Source organism: Accipiter gentilis, chromosome 8, assembly GCF_929443795.1.
Source record: "Accipiter gentilis chromosome 8, bAccGen1.1, whole genome shotgun sequence".
NCBI classification, from domain to species: domain Eukaryota; kingdom Metazoa; phylum Chordata; class Aves; order Accipitriformes; family Accipitridae; genus Astur; species Astur gentilis.
The window spans coordinates 8080301-8102464 of record NC_064887.1 but is presented as its reverse complement, the minus strand read 5'-3'; the positions used below and the strand labels follow the sequence as shown (position 1 = coordinate 8102464).

Below are 22164 nucleotides of genomic sequence, written 5' to 3'. Positions count from 1 at the left end.
ACACAATATGATCAAGCTCCTTATAAAATGTAGGAGTAGCAATTTGACTTGATTTGGAATGTGCCTGGATCGAAGTAAAAGGTGATGGTGAAGCTGTACTCCTTGACATCACTCTGCAGTATTTAGGGAATAAATGGGGGGAAAAAAGAGGACAAAGACTAAACCACAAAGCTGTCCTGCAATTGGGATTTGGAACTTCTCCCTACACGAGGCAGCATTTAAAAGACAGACTGCAAATTTCTCTTCTTGGACAAGACAACTGGAGAGCAGTCAATGCTGTTTCTATAATGTGGTCTAACAGAAATCAGAATAATTATCTGTGTGAATCCTTCTTCTCCATTAAGTTCAGCATGAAGTTAATTAGCTGAAATAATAACGAGGAACAGCTTTTCAAGTTACACAGACAAAAATGATACTACATAAAGCCCTGTATGAAGGAATATTCTGCTACCACCAGGGGAGAGGAAAAAAAAAAAAAGGGGGGGGGGGGGGGAAGCAGCAAGATTTTATTTGAATATGCCAAATCATGGAAGGAGCATACTTTCTTCTAGGTATTCAGGAAATAAAGTACCCATAGTGAGAGGGATGGTGCTGCCACTAAATTGAACCTAAAAAGACAGAATTCAAGAAGAAGAAAAACATGGTTCATTTTCAGTATGCAGGAATATATATTGAGGTGACAATACCAATCTGTGCTAAGAGAGATGTTTCACATATTTATTAAAATTCAGTGGACAGAAAGGTTGAGAGAGGAGCAGGAGGTGATCTGACAGAGGGATATAAAGATAAGAGCTCCTGAAAAGGTAAAGCAGATGTCTCTATTCTTTCTCATAATAAAAGAGTAGCAACCACCTATAAAAATGAAAAAGCAAACAAGCTCCAATAAAAGAAAATACTTTCATATTATTCAAGTAAACAGCTCAGTAAGATTCAATATAGCGATTAAGATCCTGTATTAATAACAATACCGCCTGAAATTAGGGTAAACCCCCTGATGTTTCAGAACACGGGGCACCCACAAACTACTTTCAGTCACAAAGAAACCTCCCCCAAACATCTTGTTTAAAACTGTCCATGGTAAGATTTCTTCCACGGCATCTGGTTTAGGTATTTCTATGACAGTGTAGCTACTTGAGCAAGGGTAAGCTTGTTCTTTGTGAAGTAACATAACAGAGAAATGCTTCTTTCCAACTGGTACAATAAGTAGAGGAAGAATTTCACAAAAGAACTTATCTGTTATTTTAATAAACCTCTGTCTCTCTTTCTCTTCCTGACCCAATTAAAAAAAATTAATAATGAAAATATTTTCTTGTGTTGTATATACAGTAAGCCTTGGAAATGAACACACAATGCCCTGAATTATCAGGCTGTAGGACGTAACCGGGGATTTCATTGCCAAGGACACCGGTTGTGGAAGGGAAAGCTCTTTACCTTGGCTACTATATTTTTGTGCTAAAGACATATGTAGCTTTTAAAGTAGAGCTACATTTGAGCTCACTCCGTCTCTCCTACCTAGAACTGGCACCCTCATGGTAGCAGTTACTCTAAAGGAGAAAAGATACCCACCATGCACGTTAATCCTAAGTATCTAAAGACTCAAAATGAAAAACCACAATAATAAAAGCTAAGCAAAACACAGGTAACAGACAAACATCTAAGCTTTTTTACAAGGTATTTCTTTCTCAAGTAACATTTTTCTTAAGCAATTACGAATTACCATTGTTTCCAACACAAGAAGACAAAAGACACTACGGTTTAACAGAACAACATCTATTTCCTTAAAAAGAATTTTAACCCATAATTTGTGTTTAAAACACACATTCTGACCTAATTTTCTTAAAATAACCCAAACTAAAATATTTCTGCAAAAAGGCTTCAAGTTGGTATGTGCTGGGATTTTTTGGAGAGAGAAATTATCCACAATGTAGATTAAAAACGTAGCTGATGGCTGTCTCACTAGGCTTGAACTGTAGAGTGCACCTTCTGCTCTGGACAGTGTTGAGAATTTGTCAAGAAAAGGCTAAGATCTCTGAGCACTCAAGCTGCCAAGTGCTCTCAAATTAAATCAGTTTGAAGCGGTTTTCATTAAGATGGATTGAGTGTGGCATCGTGAGAAACACTCTATCAAATGTAGTGTTTTACTTAGTGATTAAGTATATACCAGTTGATGAAGCTACCCAAATCCTTCGTAATCCCACCACTCCAATAAACATTTAATGAGTATATAAGTTCAAAAAGCCTAGCAGAGGATTTAAACCTTCAATCTTGTTTTTATTTACTCTTGGAACTCAATTTCTCACTTCAAGTGAAGAATGCTGGTGCCTGAAGCTCATCTGTTGCCCTGGTAAAATTAAGTGCCCTCCACAGTATAAATTAGAAGAGAAGACATACAGGTTGCAATTTCTCCTAAGCTTTTTTCTTATACTGAGAGAGAGAGAGAGAGAGAGAGAGAGAGAGAGAGAGAATTATTTTATGAAATGGACTTATAAAAATTTTAAAGTATGTGTCCCTCTCCTCTGTTATGAATTCCAGGAGGCAGAACTGAAAAAACTTGTTTTTAACAGCAAAAATGCAGTAAAAAATAAATGGCAAATATATACTCTCATACCTTTGTTTTAAATCAGAATGTTACAATAAAAATAATATCATTACACAGGATAGTTGTGGGGAAGGGCTTTCAAAAATTAAGGCAATATTTGCAGAAAAAAATTTGAGGAAAAAAAGCCACAAAAATAATACTTTCCTAAGTATATAACTTTATCCCGATGAGGCTCTGCTCTGGCAACATCGCAAAATATTAGAAATGTAAGGTGACATGAATTTCAGATGTGCTATTTAAGTAGTGTATGAAGTACTTAGAGTATTAAAAACCTAATTAACTGCACTACATTAATATCAAATTTACAGGTATAAAAAAACATTTATGAAAGCTCCTAATGGGCTCTCATCCATTATTATACTGATACACTGTCAACCATTTCTGATGAAATGACACAAAGTGAACTTCCTAACTCAAACACTTTTCTTGTTGAGTTAATAATTTGATTTCTTTTAAATGTGCATTAAGTTCCACTTTAATGAGTTATTATGAATTAACACTTTGCCACTGAATTATTCTGTATCCATTTATTCTCTGAAATCTGCACAAAGACATGAAAATATTCACTTAACTTAGAGTTTGAGAAAACTATCTGTGCGCACATTAAGTACGTGTTAACTTAAGCTATACAGTGTAGGTTCCGAACACTGCACACTTATCATAACAGCCCCTAATATAACATAGCTGTTCTTTCCAATATGAATAACTACAGGAAGCCGAAACATTCTTCATTTTAAAATTAAATATCTATCACGACAACAAAAAGTAAATTTAAACAGCATGATTTTCTTGTTTGTGTTTCAGCTTTATCTATGCTTAATTATGCAGGGGTTTGGGTTTCTCCTTAGTGAATCAAGTCACCAAAACTTAAATAAACTATCCCCATTCTAATTTTATTAAAATACTGATTTGAAAACTGCACAGAATAACAGAAACTTGAGATGTCTGGTTGGATGTACAGAAAAACTAAATAACCAAACCTTAGTACTGGAATTTACTTGGCAGATAAAGGCTGTACAAAGCAAGAAAAGCCCACTGTATTTCAGAGACCTTTCAATTTAAATTTACAATTTCATTAGCCATCCTTCAAAGGAGTTACCAACATGCAATGTTGAACTTGTCAACCACAAGACTCACAGCCAGTGTTATCTGGTGCTAGGACACCATTATTTCAGAAAGAAAGGGGGGTGGGTGGGGGAAGAGTAGCTCTGATGACTAAAGGACTCCAATAAAAATACAGCCTGAATGATTAGGAAGCATGAGTTATTCACTGTAATTTCAACAACAACCAAGGTAAGTATTTTAGTCAATCAACTAAATGAGTATAACTCTTCACAAACAACAAAACCAAGATAACTCCAAAATGTCGTCTACCTTTTTTAAAATAAAGATGAAACATTTACAGTGATTTCCATTTTTCCCCTATATTAAAAAAAGTACTTTTAATACAAACTTACATCTCTAGCTTTCCCATAGAAGGCTTCTTGAAAAGCAGCCTCTAATGATCCAATAAAATAAACAGGATGGCAGTCACCATATCTGAGAGAAAAGTTCCAATTAATAAAAAATTACAAAAATAAGTACTTTCAACATTCTACCTCTTCATATATTCTGTAAATACAATGCATTAGTTAAACCTTGAGAAATATGAAGTCCTACACTTTTAAAGGACAGAAGGGAAATATTTAGAAGCCATCTGTCTCCCAACATTCAAAAGCTCAAGGTAACTAACTACTACCTTACAAATTTTATCGTAAGAACTTTCTGTTTACATACATAGACACCTTAACTTCTATATCGTTTTTCAGTCATAACTTATTTCCTCTCTTTATTACGTTCTTAAAGGTTAATTGAAGGCTATTCTTGTATTACACATTAATGCATCTCATATATATAAATGAACATTTCGTCACAGGAGGAGTGAAAACAGAGGGCATATAAACTTTGCATTACTTTGCAGTACATTAGTTTGCAGCTTCTACCTGTTCGATGAAACATGGCAACTATTTAACAATGTATGATTTGGTGGTATAAAGTTAAAAAACCAGCAGCATTTCTATATTTTTTAAAAGTAGAGATTTATCCAACCACTTAATTATTGTGAAAACTCTTATTGCAACTGTATATATTTTTCAGTATTAATCAGTTTCAGCTTTTCTGTTCCTGTATATCATATAGAAATTACTATGCATAATCAGAGTCTTTATCATCCTTCTGGACCCGTACATAATTAAGTAACGATGTTAAGTAGTGGCAAATTAAATAAGGCAAGAATCTCTCACAATAACTTGGACTGAGAAGTAATTTTATTTCAGAAACAGTTCTAATAAAGTTAAGCTTAAAGTAAATTAGAGTATGTTGCCTAAATATGTTGTGATCCCACAAGAAAATATATACCTTTCATTTACTTTTATTTTCATTGTTTACTAAATTTTACTTAGTTTGTAACAAGAAATGCACAGTTAATAAATAGGCTAAGCTTACCTGGAAGAAAACTCTGCTGTAAATTGTAATAAGGCATCTCCTTCATTTTCAGCATTTTCTGGCACTTAAAAAACATTAAAAATATAAATCAAATGCAACCTTATGGAAACAAATTTTAGTATGTGAACTCACTTACTTCATAGATTATTTTTTTTTTTATGTTGACAGCTTATTGAAGTGGTTACCAAGAGACCATATAAATTTCATGAAAGACTATTGACTATGAACCTCTGGAAAGACATGAAATTTCCAGACACTCTCATGAATATATTCAGGCTTTCCAAACAGTAAAATCCTTGGGTCCAGTGTAATATGATATATCACTTGTTCAGAGTTAACACTCTGGATTTAATTCAATACATTAAAATGAATGGACTGACTTGAAAGGCTTGACCCACTACATTGCTAGTCACATTTATTTTTTTTTAAAAAACTTCCTATACATAATGTTAAAAAGTTTTCCATATTAATACATATATTAGCTGTCAAAAAACTTCTAAGGTAATAACACTAATGCAAGCCTAAATAAAGAGTATACAGAATTGCATATGGGAGGTAACTGACTGTTCCTGCTCAATGCTTTTCATAATTCAAGGGCAAATAATCACCGAGAAACTTGTTTCAGGTAAATAGCTAAAAATATAATCACCACAAGATGCTGAAGCTACAAGCTGTAGAATTTTCAAAACAGGGAAATGGAAATCTAGTTATATACAGGAAGATTTGGTATGGGATCGTAATTTCCCTAAGTTTAATTATTATTATTCATTTATAAGCTAAAAACATAAGGTTAAAAAACCTCCTCCCTGGGGAGATGCTTTCATAGTTGCCAATTACATTTGCAGTATTTTCATTTGATACATACATCAGACATGACACTCAAACAATTCTAACATTCCTATCAAAAGATACTTTCCTGTTTCTTATTATGCAGACCCATCACACCTCTCTGCCTTCACTACTGCTGAACAATCACCAGTTAATTGTAAATCAACTGTCAACTCTTACTCATTGGCGATTTCCTCAAGGCAGATGATGCTACTCCAAACATTTCTCCATCGTCAACTCCGAACTCTGTAGCATCTTCAAAGTCATCTCCATCACTGTCACTAACCATATGAACATCAGTGCATTGCTATATAAAAACAAACACCAAAATCCACCATAAGCCTGTATTACAGACATCTTCAGTGAAATACGAAATACATAGTGAAAAATACTTACACATTTCTATAAAAACACTTGATAAAATGCAGTATATTTTACTATATTATATAGCATTGTCAGACTGCTTTTTATAAATAAGTCCTAATTTTTAAAAGAATTCTGGTCGACAGAGCAATATTATGTGACAAAATGCATTATTTAACAACTGAGGAAATATCTCTGAATACACAGTTGAGCAAATTTTATCCAGAGTTAATGCTATTTTCCATCTAACAGTATTACAGGTGGTTTAACTGCATAAGAAAGAGTGAGAAAAGCTGCACAATCTAGCAATAATTTTAGACATGCAGATACAACCTACTTTAGCAATACTTGCACGGTGGCGGACAGTCCTTGGGAAGGTACCTATCTATGGTATGGCAATCTCTGACATACAAATTTAGCACCTGTAGTCCTAACTTGGCATACCAGACTACTGCATGTTGAATGACAGGCTGATTTATTTGGCATACCAATATAAAGGAGAAAAATCAACTTATTCGTGCAGGGAGCTAAGGTCCCATCTGTGCCTCCAACTTCCACCATCAGATCTTTTGGATTTTATGTCCTCTGAAATGTAGAACAGCTCAGAAAAACCTTTGTTTTAGCTATTCAACGTTAACTTGCCTCTAAATTGACTTCCTTTCATGAACGGCAATTCCAGCTCCACTTGACCTAGAAGTTATGGTGAGAGTATACTACAGAAAGTCTACACGAATCCCTGAAGGTGCAACAAAGTGTCTTACAGAAAGTGAGATTTCAGCTCTAGCATGCAAGTGACCACAAGAGGAGCAAAGAGCTCCAAACACGCTGTATCTCTCTCTACAATAGCTACACATAAAGAAGTTCAAATAAAGAACACTTCCTGAATGAACTAGTCAGCAAGAAAATTCTACAAGGTGAACAAACTCGGTCAGATAATTTTGAAAGAATGAAGTAAAGCAGCAATGATACATCGTTATGCTGGTAGATCATAGGAGAAAATAATAACCATAATAACCATCTATTTAACCTGCTAAGTGGTTTAGGTAGAGCTAGAACAGCACTGTCTGACCATCCTCTAACTTTTAACAAGTATCCAACAGCCTATATCCAGGCTTGCATCCTGACCGTGCCCCACATCTATGTCTTTCAAACTCAAATGGGCTGAAGAGATTCAAACACATCCTTTTTGTGCAGCAAGATAAACCTTATTTGCTATAGCTCTCTAAACAAAATGGTAAGAAAAGCGTGTGGAAAATGGGAAACTGCTTATATTAAATTCATTTTGAGGAAGGACAAAGGCATTGGAGATTTTACCCCAAACTATTAATAGTTAGAAACAACAAAACAGCAGTTTACACAGTCTGCAAACAACTTTTTCTGCTAATACTGAAAATATGTTTCAAACTTCTATTTAATTTGGAGTATTTTTCAATGCTTAGTGTGGCTTGCTTATTTTGTTTTCCTTTTTTTTCAATTACTCATTTACCCAGTTCCTTACTTTGTCACAATTAATTGTTACAGGAATTGTAAATGGATTCTTTTAAGATGCAATTCTACTGACATATTTGACAATAGAAGGCACAGTGAGCATTATGAAATGAGCTTTCCCTGCTTCTTCCTAGAGTATACTGGTAAAATGAAGATGATGTTCTTACCTCCTCTGACTGTTCCCTCGTTTGTATGGGTGAAGATCTTCTTCCAACTGTAAGTCGATGGCAAGGAAAAGTCAGTCCCGATACAGCTAGAGTCATCTACAAAGAAAGCAATGATTGTTATTAAAGCCATAGTTTCAAATGAAGGTTGTTTTGTTGTCATTTTTTAAGGTTGCTTTGAGATTTGAACTGAAGACTGCACCACAGAAGATCAAATTAATTATACAACCATAAAGAAAGAACCCTTAAAAACTAAAACGATTCCTTAAATAAAAATATTGAAAGAAACATCAACTAAGTTTTACAGGTGTGTATGCACAGAGTATCAGAACAAATGAAATGGAACTGCAAACTCAAAACTGTCTTGAATTGTTACTTTCTCCTAAATCAGTACTGAAGTTTGAACCATTATTTGTACGTGGTAACTTTTACAGTGGTATGTTTTGATGAAGTAAATGTAAATTTTTCCTTCCTAATCAATAACCAAATGTTGAAGATGTTCTAGATCCTATAAAGATAATTACCATTTTTGCAGGGCACAGAATGAGATTTACATTATATATTTCAGAAATACAGCATCCTCCTAATCAGATTGTAAAAACACTAAGGTAAAACAAATTTCAGTCGTCATCCCCCCCCCCCCAAAATCCAAGAATAAACCATAAGCCTTAAATTTCATTTACTGCCATGAGCACTGAAAATACCCCATTTATTTTTATACATAATTCAGGATGACTTTATCACTTGTCTGCTAGAACTCACAAAGATTTAATTTGCTGCAGGTTGAAGCAGGCTGATTACCAAATGAACGTTAACCTGTCTGAACTAGCCTACTGTCACATTCTCATAGCAAGGTTAAACGGAAGTTTAGCTGCATAAAAAGCCTAGCTATCGTCTTAAAGGAAGTGAGTAATAATACTCTGGAGCAAATGAAATATTAAAGACGACATACAGGTCAAGACCAATTACCTATGAAACTCCTGTGACAAGAGCATAAGAACTGTATTCTCTGTAATAATCCACCAGTTTAATTAGTATTTTTATAAGCTTTTAATAATAAATAAAACCCAACTGCTATAAAACCTGAAACTTTGCCCTGTAGTTACCACACTGTATAAAATACTGGTAAAACATCCACACATGAACACTAACCGCACACAGACCGAAGTTCCCTATCTAACAGCATCAAATACCCTGGAAAGGCTCCCGATACCTTTTACATACCCATTAAAGAAAGAGTGGTAAGATCAAGCAGGCAGTTATTGTGCTGCTTCATCACTTGGCCCAATAGCAGGGTGTTGCAATTCCAATTTGCAACCCTATATTATAGTGTCAAAGCATCTCTCGAAAATGAGCTAACAGCAGAAGGGGTTCAACGTCAGAGCACATTTCATCCTACTCTCCAGACAGTTGATGGAATGTTGGGGTTTTGTGCACATCTATGTGAGAAATCACCATCCCCTTTCACTTTTTTTTTTTTTTTGAGAAGTTTTTGCAAAGGAAAGGCTAGGACAAATAGAAGCTCTGCCTTTCATTTCAAAATAACCCTACAGCATGAATGTTTCTCTAGAATTAAGTTATCTTCATTCTAAGATAAAGGAGAGTCCTCTCTCAAGAGAGACTCTTGCACCAGAAAGTTTAATCTTTATTTTGGAAATCATAAAAACGTCAACACTAAGCAAAAGATTACATTTCAGGCAGCTCGGTCCAGTGCCATGGATAGCAAACCTCAACTGCTACAAATATTTTGAACACAGGCCAATTTACTGATGGGAGCACTCGCTGAAGCATCTCAATGGCAAGAACTGTTTAGCTGTCAGGCTGCTCTTGGAGAGTTTTTTCTTTCCAAATACTGCATCTGCCTACTCCCAAACAGGGTTGCGGTACATTAGATATACAAATCGCTGTGTCACAGCCATCTTCCCATGGGAATGGACAAAATCTTTTTACCAACTCCAAAACTGAAAATATTGGTTTGGAGCCTGAGTACCTGACTACCCATATTCTCAACTCATAAGCCCATCTGATTGTGCAAAATCTCAAAAGTCACTAACTTTTCAGAATATTTTCTTTTTCTGCTTGAAAACCACTGTTATGCGAGTACTGTAGCTTGAATCGGATGGCTTTCACAAGTGCAAGAAGAGACGCTGAAAGGTGCATATGCAGGACTCTTGGCACCAATAATAAGTTATATATAGATTATGAAATAAATAATACATTAAAGCAAAAATAAATAAGGTTAGTCCATTTTTCTAGGCAGTAAATGTACACGTGCAAATCCCTACTCAAAAGGTCTCACAGCTGAAAGGTATGTGAGTTGGAAAGTGAAACAATCAGAAGTAGACAAAATGACTTGCAAAAAGTAACTGAAGTTGATACTGAAAAGCCAGATCTCTTGTCCAACACTGTGTATAGACTGCTCACGCTTGTTGAAAGTTTAAGCCATCTCCTTTTTGGCTTCCTATAGCTTTTTTAAGTGGAAGGACAATAAAATTGAAGCCTTGGAACATTCCAGGGAGAGTGGTAGGAGCAGATTCCTTTTAGGAGACAGCACAGATATTGAACAGGTTGCTACTGGTATGCAAAAAGGTAATGGTATGACCTGGACTAAAAGCGCACAAAGGATACTTAAAATATATTTTAACTACTAAAAGAAAGACCATTACCAAACCTACAATTTAGAGAGGAAAAAAAATGGGTCTAATGCTCACCTGTGCTTTCCAACACTAAGACACTGAATTTATTTGTAAGTGTTCAGTGTAAGACGATTTGTATTTCAATTGCCAGCATTAATAATTGGGGGATAAAGTTAAGCAACATCTTTTCTGATCCGAACATGCAGGATTTTTTGCCAAGAACTTTCCAGATCAACCTAGAGATATTTGCCAAATCCAGAGTGAGACCAGGTACTTTAAACAATAGATTATTCTTCCTGTTAGAAAGTATCATTTTTATGTAGAAGCTTCTAGAAATATCCTTTAGAACAATCTAAAAAGACTATGTTTTCAAGTATTTCATGCAGCAAGGAAAGAAATCATTGAGAGCATGTAATTCCAGAGTGCTGCCATCACATGCTCAGAATAACAGGAAAAATTATGAGTCCATAATCTCACAAGTTTGTGATCTTCTAGAAAGAGTTTGTTGGCACAACTTAATTCCCACTCTTGCAGACTTCTGAAATTATAAAAGAAGGTGCAAACTCAGTCTCTTGTACAGGCCCAGAGGTATTTTATCAAGACACTGAAGATCTGAGCAAGATAAACAGTAGCAGGAACATAAAGGAACGATACTAGCAGAGAACTGCAGCTGCGGAACTCTCTCCACTGAGAAATGCTGATACAAAAATTATAAGCTCAGTGTACCGCATCAGGAAAACAGTAATTGCATATGACAAATTGGTCTTCCTCATATTCAGCCACATGCTAATCGAGAAAAACAGCACTTCAAAAGAGCTTCTAATGGCAACCGTATCTAATGAGGAAAGTATGAAGGCAAGCCCTAAGAGCTTTCTAACACCTTATATAGTTGGACATCCACAGTGGCCAGTTTAAAGCAATAACCTGTAAAGAACTGGACCTTCTTCCTCATCCTCAACTATGACAGTCATTTTGGAAACACTCACTCTTTGCTCCATATAAATACAGACACGAGTTTCTCTAGCAATCCAGTAACCTGAATAAAACACTAAGACAACTCGATTTGCCACTAAGCTGCCTGTATTTAAGTCAGAACATACTTTAGAAAATAAATTATGGTAGAAAAACAGGCAGGCCCTTGAAGCACATAATTTACAGACCTATCCATTAGGCTTGTTGTTATCCTCTCAGTGCTTACCGTTGCAAAGTATGGCCTTTCTAGAGGGATGAGATGGAGAATGACCTGTCAAATCACTGCTAAGAGAGTCAATGATCTTTAGGAGAACAGCTTCTGTCCGTATCAGCTAGCTCTGGAGCAAATCAGAATCCCTACAATGGTCATCAACAGCAGGAAACTTCCCCAGGAGCTCCAGAGGTTCGCAGGTGCAGTAGGAAAGACAAGCCTGCAAAACGTGTCACCTTGCAGAAGATGAGAGCCGCAGATATATAATGGGCCTGCTTTGGCATGACTGGAGAGGTTGTGCTGTTCACAGGATACTTGTCATCAAGGGATCCCTTTTCTCTAAAAGGATGTAGCTCTTTTAACCAGACCCATTGAAAACAAGCAAGCATAAGGGATAACGTTTAAGGAAAGTAGGAATATTGATTTACTTTGTGCTCTTTGTTAAGTATTTGATTGCTACAAGAGTAGTGAGAATTTTGAGGTTTTGAAGTGTGTGGGAGTTCTGCTTGTTTGGTTTGCTTTAATGTACATTAACACATTTATCTAAACATACAGGTACTCACCACTGTTCCTGTTAACCAGGGAAAGTTATTATATGTATCACCTGGTATTTGTCAACTTTAAAAAACAGCTTTTGATTTTTTAAAAGACCACTTAAAATGAGAAACAATTTCAGTCACTATAACAGGGTAACTATCTTTATTGTCTGAGCTACTCAAATGAAGAATCCTTTCCAACCCATGGCAAAGTATTTTCTTTTCTAATATAATTTTTTGGACATAAACTAGAGATTCTTGTTCAGTTGCTCTCAGAAATTCAAAGGCCAAAATATAAAACTTACAAAGCATCAGAAAAAAATTCACAGAACACTTGATCCATATGCAAAAGAAAGGAGTCTATCAATGATGCCAGATTTCACTTGCTCATGCACAGCAAGTGAAGCAACAGGCATTAACTGACAATGGCAAACCTAAACTAGAACAAAAACCTTGCAGTGGACATACCTGCTGGATTTTTTAATATATAGTAAAAAGATCATAAAAAGAAATGTAATTTCTGTATTACTTGACTGCTGTGAATGACTTGAATTATTCAATTAGCGGTACTTCTAATGCAGAATTATGTTTGGTTGTATATTATCTACCTCAATAGAAAATTAAATGGGGGAATTCTCATAGTGTGATTTCCTCCTGAGGTAAAGGAAAGTAATCCATGTTTTCTGCCTTTAATACTCAGAGCTAAAGTAAGCAAACAAAATTCTGGTGTACAAAAAAAAAGCATGTTTTCCGATACTCAACTCTCCTTCATGAAACTCCCATAAAAAGCAGACTAACTCCCAGTCATACTCAAGGTCAGCTTGTAGTATATTAGGCAAAAGGAAGTCTTAATAACCTGCCCTCCATTTTTAGCATCCTGAAAAACAGTTAGGTAAAATTATAGTTTCAGCTTTCTACCTGCACTCACTAGCACAGCTGGATGGAAGAAGCCACAGGAGAAAACCTTCCAAAAGACATCACTCCATCTGTAATTACCAAGAAGGTACAGGCTTTCTAATACATCCTTTTAGACTCTATAATGTTGAACAGGTAGGAATAAAACTGGCATATACTCAAATGTGGAGGTGGGCAGGTTTAGCATACAAAGTGCATAATTTAGCCTTTTGGTTTTTATAATCTCAAGCAGTTATGGAACACGCAGATTATCTAATCCCAAATCTTTCAAGATGGCATCTCTAATTTCTGTTTGCTGTAGCTCTCATAATTAGCCCAAGACAAGGAGGTGCTTCATCCAGTGCAGTGCCTTTCCCATCCATCTCTCTGTAATGCAGTATCTTTAGAGCATAACATCTAATAAATTCCAGAATTATACTTAATGTTCTGGGTATCAATATTAATTCTGGTGAAAACTGTCAATGTCTGTTTTCCCCTTGTTAAGCAGGAGGGAAAAAATCAAGCCCGCAGAGTATCTGTGCTGAAGATAAATCTGCTGTTAGCACGGATCATAATATGGAGTTCTGGCTGGATAAACAACCTCCAGAAGTCAGTAACTGCAGTAGCTCTCTCTTATCTCAGTATTGGTTTGAGAATGTTTTATGCCTTCACTGTTATCACTGTACAACCAGTGCTCTGCTTAAGAAGCAAGAGAAGATTATCTCCAGAAATATATGCCAAAAATATTATTACTCACCCTGTGAAGTCAAATTTCAATAGAGATTATACAAGCATCTTGAAACCCCAAACCCTTTCTTTCACCCTGGAAACAATAGTAGCATGAGAGCAACATTCAGAGTATTATTAAAAGCATTGTAAAGTCACTATGAGTAAAAAGTTAGCTAATTAATTAAGAACAGAAGTTCACGCTAAGCTTGAATAGTCTTTGAATCAGAGCTGTTTCAACAAGGGGAATTCTACCACAACTGCTAACTTCTAACAACCCTCAATAATTATTATTACAGTATATACCAACTCTGAAATCTAACAGACCTTTGTGGCTTCTATTTAGTACCTTGGCCATAACTAGCTTGTCAATATTAGCTAGCTGCAGGTTCATGTTAGAAACAAATATGTTAACAAACATGGAAATGATATCCCAAAATAATATTTATAAATCAGGAGGTCATCAGCTGAACGAGAGCTCTTTCTAAAACTTGCATAGCAGGCTGCAGTACACACGTGGAGATTTACAATACACATATATCACACAAAAAATTCTTAATCAGAAATGAAGGCACTGTTGCCTACAGACTGAAACCTAATCCTGGTTCAAATACTCCATGTGACAGCCCTTTCACTGTGCTTAAAATGTGAGTTGCTTAGCTTTTTCATTTACTGGTTTACTCACTGATACATGGCTAATGTATAAAGAAACAAACATGACTGACTACATTTCATAACACGCCATGCTCAATTATTCAAAATAACGCAAGACAGAGGTGCCCGTAGCAAAATACTCAATGACTGACAGGTGTCACCACTGTGAAAATTTCACTTCCAAATAATTTGATCCTTTTTCTTGTTGGAGCAATTGCTATGATGCTTTTCTCCCCTCATCAGGTAAGAGAAGGGGTAAGGACAGAGGGGCAAGGAAGGAGATTTATCAAGCATTTCAGTTTTCATATTAAACTTACTATTCTGTTATGTGACTTTTTGTTACAGCATAAGCCAATTCCCCAAGTATGATAAATGTCAATGATACTACAGATGTTGGTATGCATGCATTTTCTTGAAGCTAGGGAAAAAAAAATATCTTTGAAGACATCTATATGAAGCTTGAGAAGGGACAAAACGTTTGAGAAGGAACATTTCTGTCCTAGTTTTTCTATTGCACTCTATATACATACGGTCCTACTAGCTGAGTTTGGATACTAGGCATATTAGGGATCAAACATTTTCATAGCCCAAGTGGACCAAGAGCAGTAAGGTAACAAAGACAAAACAATTCATCAATTTTCTACATCTTGGCTGAATAGCACAGCTCCTTGCAAAGAAGCCTTTCTGTATCTCCAGATTCAGCCCATCCATTAGACCCAAACATTCAGACAGGGTCTAAGCAAGATTGTGATAAGTGAAAAATTCTCTTGCTGCTTAGTCTAGACAGACTTGAGTTTAGATGTCTGCAAGGCATATTCATCATTGCTAATCCCTTCTTCTTGATGAGCAGATCTCAGAATTCAAACAAGTTCATTTCTCCTGGCCTAACAAGATGTCATCTAGACAAATTAAGTTCCCTGTTCAAAAAGATGACCATGCTAACTGTGCAGAATGGGAAATTAGAAATACTTTTTCAGCAGGGTAGATGAAGGCACAGACCTACACTTCAGACCTCTGGTCTTTAAGTCAGAATCTCAGGGTGATCTAGGGGATTGCAGACCAGTTCGACCTAACATTACTCCCCAGAAGGACACAGGAACAAATTATAAACCAGTCTATTTGAAATGCCTAGAAAGGAGGTTATTCTGCTTACCATTGGAGCAAGACTGGTGACGCTGCTGCTCCCAGCATACTAGCGTTTCCATTTTTCTTTTGTAACCTATCCTTTTTGAGATTAAAGAATTGAGCAAAATATAAAGCAAGGAATATTTGTGTGGTGAAAGGGAGATAGCAATTAATGTGGCATATAGGAAAAATCAAAGTGTAAAAGGGAGGGAGGAGAGGTACAGCATGTGAATGACGGCAGAGGAAGTTCCACTTCCACACTTGAAATGTAAGAGTGGGAAGTTTTCCATTATACAAACAGTTGAAGAGAACAGTGGTTTCTAAATGCATCCAGCACAGCCCTTGAATATGAATATTGAAGCAGAGAAAATTAAGAGCGTGGGAAGTCTTTGGCAATTTTTTGCGATTCTCCAGAGAATATCAGACAGCTCCATGCTCTTTCCTGGTTGGAGACCCAAGCACACAGAAACCAATCCATGCAGGAAGGAGGTGGTAGACTTCCAAGCAGCCCATGCTACTTCCGAGGATACTCAGAGTCTCATCATCTCAAGAAAAATGATGCTATGACATGAGACATCATTCACATTAGGTTGTTCTTGCCATGGCTCTAGTTCTCAGTGTTTAACCAAGCATTATTAACAATGTGTGGGCAGCCTGTTGTACTCAGACAAACCCTCACTAAATTCCTTGGGAATAAATAGGTGCTCAACACTGCCAAACCCATCACTTATCGCTGTATAATTATACATTAAAGAATCTATCTTGTTTTCAGTGTATAATCTCAAAAAGTCAGTGATACATCATTTAAGAATTCACACATGTTCATATTTAAAAGTAATGTTTAAAACTTCAAGGATTACAGGTTTTCTGTGAATTAATGTTCATCTTTTGCTTTGCTCTTTTCTCAAAGCTAGCAAGTATTCCTTCATTAGTAACAGACTGTAAAACTACTTCTATCCATACTGAAATACATTGTATACATAAAACGAGTGTTATCACAGCAACAACAAGCAAGTATCCCACTGTAAAATGAAGGTACACTCCAATTAAAAAAAAAAAGTCTATCAAATGCATTTTTTGGAAATTTACTGAAACAAGGGCTTTTTTTGTACCATGAAATTAATTACGAGACTCAGAGAGATTTACTACACAGAACTGAAGGGCTCTCTTCAGTCTATACTAGTCAAGACATTGCTATTCAAGTTTAGTAGATAATTTTTTAAAAAATGAATCAACCAACCAAAGCTCATCTACTATCATGTAAACCCTTATCCCTCCTTGAACAACAATAAAAAGTGGATGTAATTCTACATTAGCCACTTTGTCTTTTGACATCAAATAGCATTAGCTGGGAAAAACAGTCAAGTATGCTCTAGGTTTGTTTGTTTTATTAAACTATTGTACAAATACTAAAATGAATAGAAGAGTAAAAAATTTGACAGCCCTTGAAATTAACTTCCTCTGGAAAATAACTTCAATTTCATTATGCATCTTCAATACAAAAAAAAAAAATAAAAAAAAAAAAATCTTGACAGGTATTCAACGTTTCACTTTAAACACTAACTGGATGAAAAAAATCTCTAGGGTGGAGTGTGTTCAGGTTATAAATCAGCAATGCTTATTTTAACTCCTCACAAAGTGTTGTTGAGATAATTACTGCTGACAGCTTTATTCAAGGTTCATTTCACTTTTTCTACTATTTTTCCCCTGTTAGAAGTTCAGCAGGGCCCATGGGAAGATCCACCCCTCACACCTGTTAGGGTTCTTCATGTTACTGAGGCCAGTTTGGACATGTCACTTCAAATTAGCATTGTGCCAGCGCGCTGTGACAATTACTTATCGCAGGTTTAACTTGAAAAAAAGTTTCTAATCCAGCCACAAGAACAGTGTCAGAGTACGTAATTTAAACCTGTCAACACAGGTTGTAGGAAATTCATTCCAAGGATTTCAGTGATGTTCCCATGGTAGATCTTTGAACTATAATGAAGATTAAAATCACAAAGGAATGCTATAGAGTTAAAACACAGAACCCAAAAGTTAAAAAAGATCTGAACTGAAAAAAGTGTCTTAAATATTAATAATTTTTAAAAATTGGATAAATATTTTAGATTAAGAGATTGCTTTCTTTAATTCTCAAAAATTCTTCTGCAGTTTATTCCGAAAGGCTGCATATTAAATGTATGTATCTTATTCCTTCTGCTGCAGTATAAAGACACCGCCCTGGGAGATCTTTACACAACGTGCTGAAGGCAGCAGCACGGTGAAGATGCTCTGGAATTGACTTGTGGACAAACGGCACACAGGGTGGGAGGAGGGAGGCTGGAGAAGAGTCCATGGCACAGTGAGCAGGCCACTTGTATTGTTCAGACACCAGATGCGGGATGCTGGAGTCACAGCCACCGTCAGATAAAGCAAGCTTCACAAAATGCTGCCGAGAGTTTCTGTACAAGCTTGAGAAAAAGTTGTGCCCAGTCCTCTGGGAATACCCAGCGCTGGTACGCTGGTTGAACACACATGCCAGTTTTTGCTACGGTTGCTGTTAATCACCAGCCGTATTACTGTGAATCTATCACTCTCATTTGCTAGCTGAATGAAAGAGAAGATTATCCCTGGTTTTGATTATTTCTCATTTGATTAAGCCTAGTTAGGCAAGTTAGGAATTAAAGCAGAAGGACAGATACTGTAGTACTTAATGTTGCTTCAAACCACAAATATATTTAAAGGAAACAAAAGGAAAAATTTTCTTGTACAACAGATTCTACTAAGAAAAAGATATACTTGAGAGACTGAAATAAATACCCATGATCACTTACAGAGCTCATTCTTCTCAGACAAAAACTGTAAATATTAAAAAGGACGAAAAATCTGCCAAGCCATTTGCAGCTATTTGAAACACAGGGTAACAGAATTAAATAAACGCTGAAAGACCTGGAACACAGTTAAGTATAGACCATGAGGCTAATTGTGGATCTTGAGTTAATTACTTTCCACTGATACGTTTTCTCAATGGTCTTTTACATCAGTTTTTTCTTTCCTCAGTCTGAACCCCAAGGCAATTCAGCGTGCTAGCCTCCAAACTCTGGGTGATTCATTGTGTACTTCTGCCTTAGGATTTTTAGTTCATGCAGAGAAAGCCAGGCTTTCACATCAAGTTGATGTTAATGTGCACTGACAAAGCAACAGTAAAGGAGCTTCATGTTTGTCACAAAGTGCACTCTTTAATTTAGTAATTGCTTTATACTGATATGCAAATAATGACACATTTCCCAAATTTCCAGTTCCTTGGCAATGCTTTCACTAATTACTTAGTGGTTAAAACTTATGCATGTAAATTGGTTAAGTGAGTTTATTAACAAGTACACCTGTGTGAATTGATCTATACAACATACATGCCCGGGAACAGGTTATAACTCACTGTACATCCCTGAATGTCTCAGGAACCGAAAATAAATACTCTCTCACCAAAACAAGATCTATTTCGACTAATAGGGTGTTATTCATAGATAAACTGGGATTCCCAACCTTTCCCAAGCTAGAGAGAGACTGCCTTTGGGTGACAACAAATACCAGGAGTCAAAGCATTCATCCATTTCATGTTGCCAAATGAGAGAAGGATCAAGGTAAACAAAAGAAAAGGTCTGTAAGAAAAAGGAGAAGAATCCCTCTGGTACCTGAAAACGTGGGAAAGCACCAGCATCCACTCACCCATCAGTTCTCTGAGGACCATCACATGCTCTGCAGTCTGGTTATTGTATTTTGTGATACACCTTAGTCTTACTTTTGATACTCTAACAGTGACTGTGAAAAATTCAGCTGCACTTAATATGGATTCAGACTCATAACAACTGCAAAAACACTAAACAGATTTAATCTGTCTTCCTATATTTCCTTTCCTCAAAATTCTTTGCAGTGTAAGGGCTGAAAAGTAATCAAGGTACTAACATTGTCCTGTTTCATTTGCTGGCTTCTGCATTGAAAAACAGTGTCTGTTAGGTTTCTGATATTGTCTTTAAGTAACTGCATAACTGCCATAGAAGAGGACGTAATAATATTGTTTGTTGTAAGTCTGATCACAAATTGCCTATTTTTTGCTATTCAGAAGAGATACAAAACTGTTAAAACAGATTTTCAAGGTAAGAAACAATTGTAAGTGAAATAATAAGCAACAGTATAAACCAAGAACCAATTCAATTCATCCAGATCACGTATTGCCCACAGATATTCACAGATATATCTTGGGAACTACTTTGCATTCACAAAGAGTATCAGCCAAATACTTGGCACGTTTCAGGTCTATGGTGGGATGCCATTTACTTCACAGCATTGTACAATGCTTTGGATGGCAAACAGAAGAGTGCCTGGATATGTTTCCAGCACTATATAATTCCTTGGCAGAGTTCAAGCAGTTGTGCTAGCAACACTGCTTCCAACAAATGGTTCGAACACTGATAGGCTTTTTATGCTGCCTCTTCTTCCTGCATATCACTTTTCGAGGAATTGGATTTTTGCAATGTTAGCCTTTTGAAAACATGGTGTTACTGACTTCTAAAAGTGAGCTTCTGAAAAGGATGATTTTGGCTTATTTTCTGTTTCCCTGACCTGGAGTATATGAAAAGACCTTTAAACACTTTGCGTCAGTACAATTAAAAGCACTGAGTACATAACCTCCTCAATTAAAGGAAAAATGTTATTAACACTAAACGGTATTTTAGTATTCTCAAATGGTAAGTTGTTGGGCTGGGGCTGTTGCAGCTAAAAATGCATTAATTTCATCCATTCAGTATAACTACATATTGTGTGTGTTTGTTTGATGTATGATAGTTTCAAGTGTGACAAGCAAAGATAAATAACTAAAAAATTAAGCATTTATAAAGGGTCTTTCTATTTGAAGACCTCTAAGGACTGGACAAACATGAAACATTCCCAACATGTTAGACTGGATTTTCTTAGCCATCTAACAAAAATAAGATGGCCAGTTTCTACTGAAATCTAGCTGAGGCCATGTAGCTACTTTTCTTTGACTTTTATGAAAGTTTGGCATTAAATCTCAGGCCTCCTCTTAGAAATGAGAAGGCTTGAGTTGCTTAAGTAAAGTGCTTTATTAAATGTCATAAGTAAAGTCTGCAGAGCTACAAATCTGTCTCAGGTCTATGTTTTGACCACTGGGCAGTAACTACATTTAGAAAAGGAATTCAATCCAGTGATTGCTATTGAAAACAGAGCTCTTGTTTGGTAGAGGAAGTTACCTGTCTAAAACAGATTTATCAACTAGTATTTTCTTTGTTCCACATTTTATCAACAGTTTATTGGACTTCAACAAAAAGGTCCCAACAGAGGACCAGATTAACTCCGTTCTAAGCATTTAAAAAGTTATCTATGGACTAATCTAACATTATTTAAATACCTGTTTTTTTTAAAGGAAGCATTTGAGACTATTATATCAGGCTCTGCACACAACTAGAACAAACCCCAAGTGAGGTTCTACCAATAGCAAATATTCTCACTTTTTATATAAAACAACAAAAGTGATGCTGTAATTTTACATAGCTTGTTTCTGCTACTACACGGCAAGCCCACTTACCATACACTTACTTAAAGTGAAACTCTGTTTACAGGGTCCCAAACACCTTCAATCTGTTGCAATGGATTTTCATACATCTTATAGTGAAGCTCTGCTCTGCTTATATAGTGGAGTTTCATTACAAAGAAACAAGCACCACTGTGATAATCCTCCAGGAATAATGCAATTACCACTTATCAAACAGGTGTCTGCTGTATTCCAAGGAGATTATCACTTCCTATTCTGCTCTCCAAGAGCACAGAATAAAAAAGAAGCTGCTACTATTAAATAACTGAGGAGAAAAGGAGACTTTGATAATAGCTCTTGCTAGCTTCTCTCAGCAGGACATGAAGTAAATGTAGTCCTTCTATAACATCTTGGCACTGGAATGAATATTTTAGTCTCTGCAAGGTGAGTTAGAGCACCTAAATAAGACCACTCCTGTTAACTGAATCTGAACCATCTCTCTCTCTTTCTTCACCGAGTACTCCAAGAACCTCAGCACCTACTAGCTTATGCCAAACCGTGCCCTCTGTGAGTACTCCCGAAAGAAGAACTCTGCCTGCTCAAGCAAAAACAGGCTGCAGGGCTGCTCCACCAAACACATCACCATTCAGAGATGTGTCTGTGACAATACAGTGTTTGATGAATGTACAAAGGGATCTCGAAGATGAGGCTCCAAAAGTAACTGCAAAAACGCTCTTCAGTGAAGACTACCACTCCCTTGGTATAAACTCATAGGAAGAAGAGTGGTGCCTGCTGCTGCCTCTGGTGGGACACAAAAACCTCCAATGCAGTTCTTGTGCATGTAGATGGAGAGGTGGAATGGTGGCATACATACAATATACTCCACCAGTACATTGTCTCATGGTGCACTTCAGAGATCTGGACTGCCTTGACCTATCCTACCGATACTTCTCTCTA

At 36.3% G+C, this 22164-nt stretch overlaps 1 protein-coding gene across 1 annotated transcript in view; it reads right to left on the bottom strand.

Annotated features, from left to right (window-relative positions):
• FAF1 (Fas associated factor 1) overlaps positions 1–22164 on the bottom strand; it is a 170693-nt gene that overhangs the window by 50242 nt on the left and 98287 nt on the right. The window contains exons 9-12 of the mRNA XM_049808217.1: positions 7930–8025; positions 6092–6218; positions 5084–5147; positions 4057–4138 (exon numbers count right to left, since the gene is read on the bottom strand). Of these exons, the coding sequence (XP_049664174.1) occupies positions 4057–4138; positions 5084–5147; positions 6092–6218; positions 7930–8025 (369 nt within the window). The remainder of the gene's footprint in view (positions 1–4056; positions 4139–5083; positions 5148–6091; positions 6219–7929; positions 8026–22164) is intronic.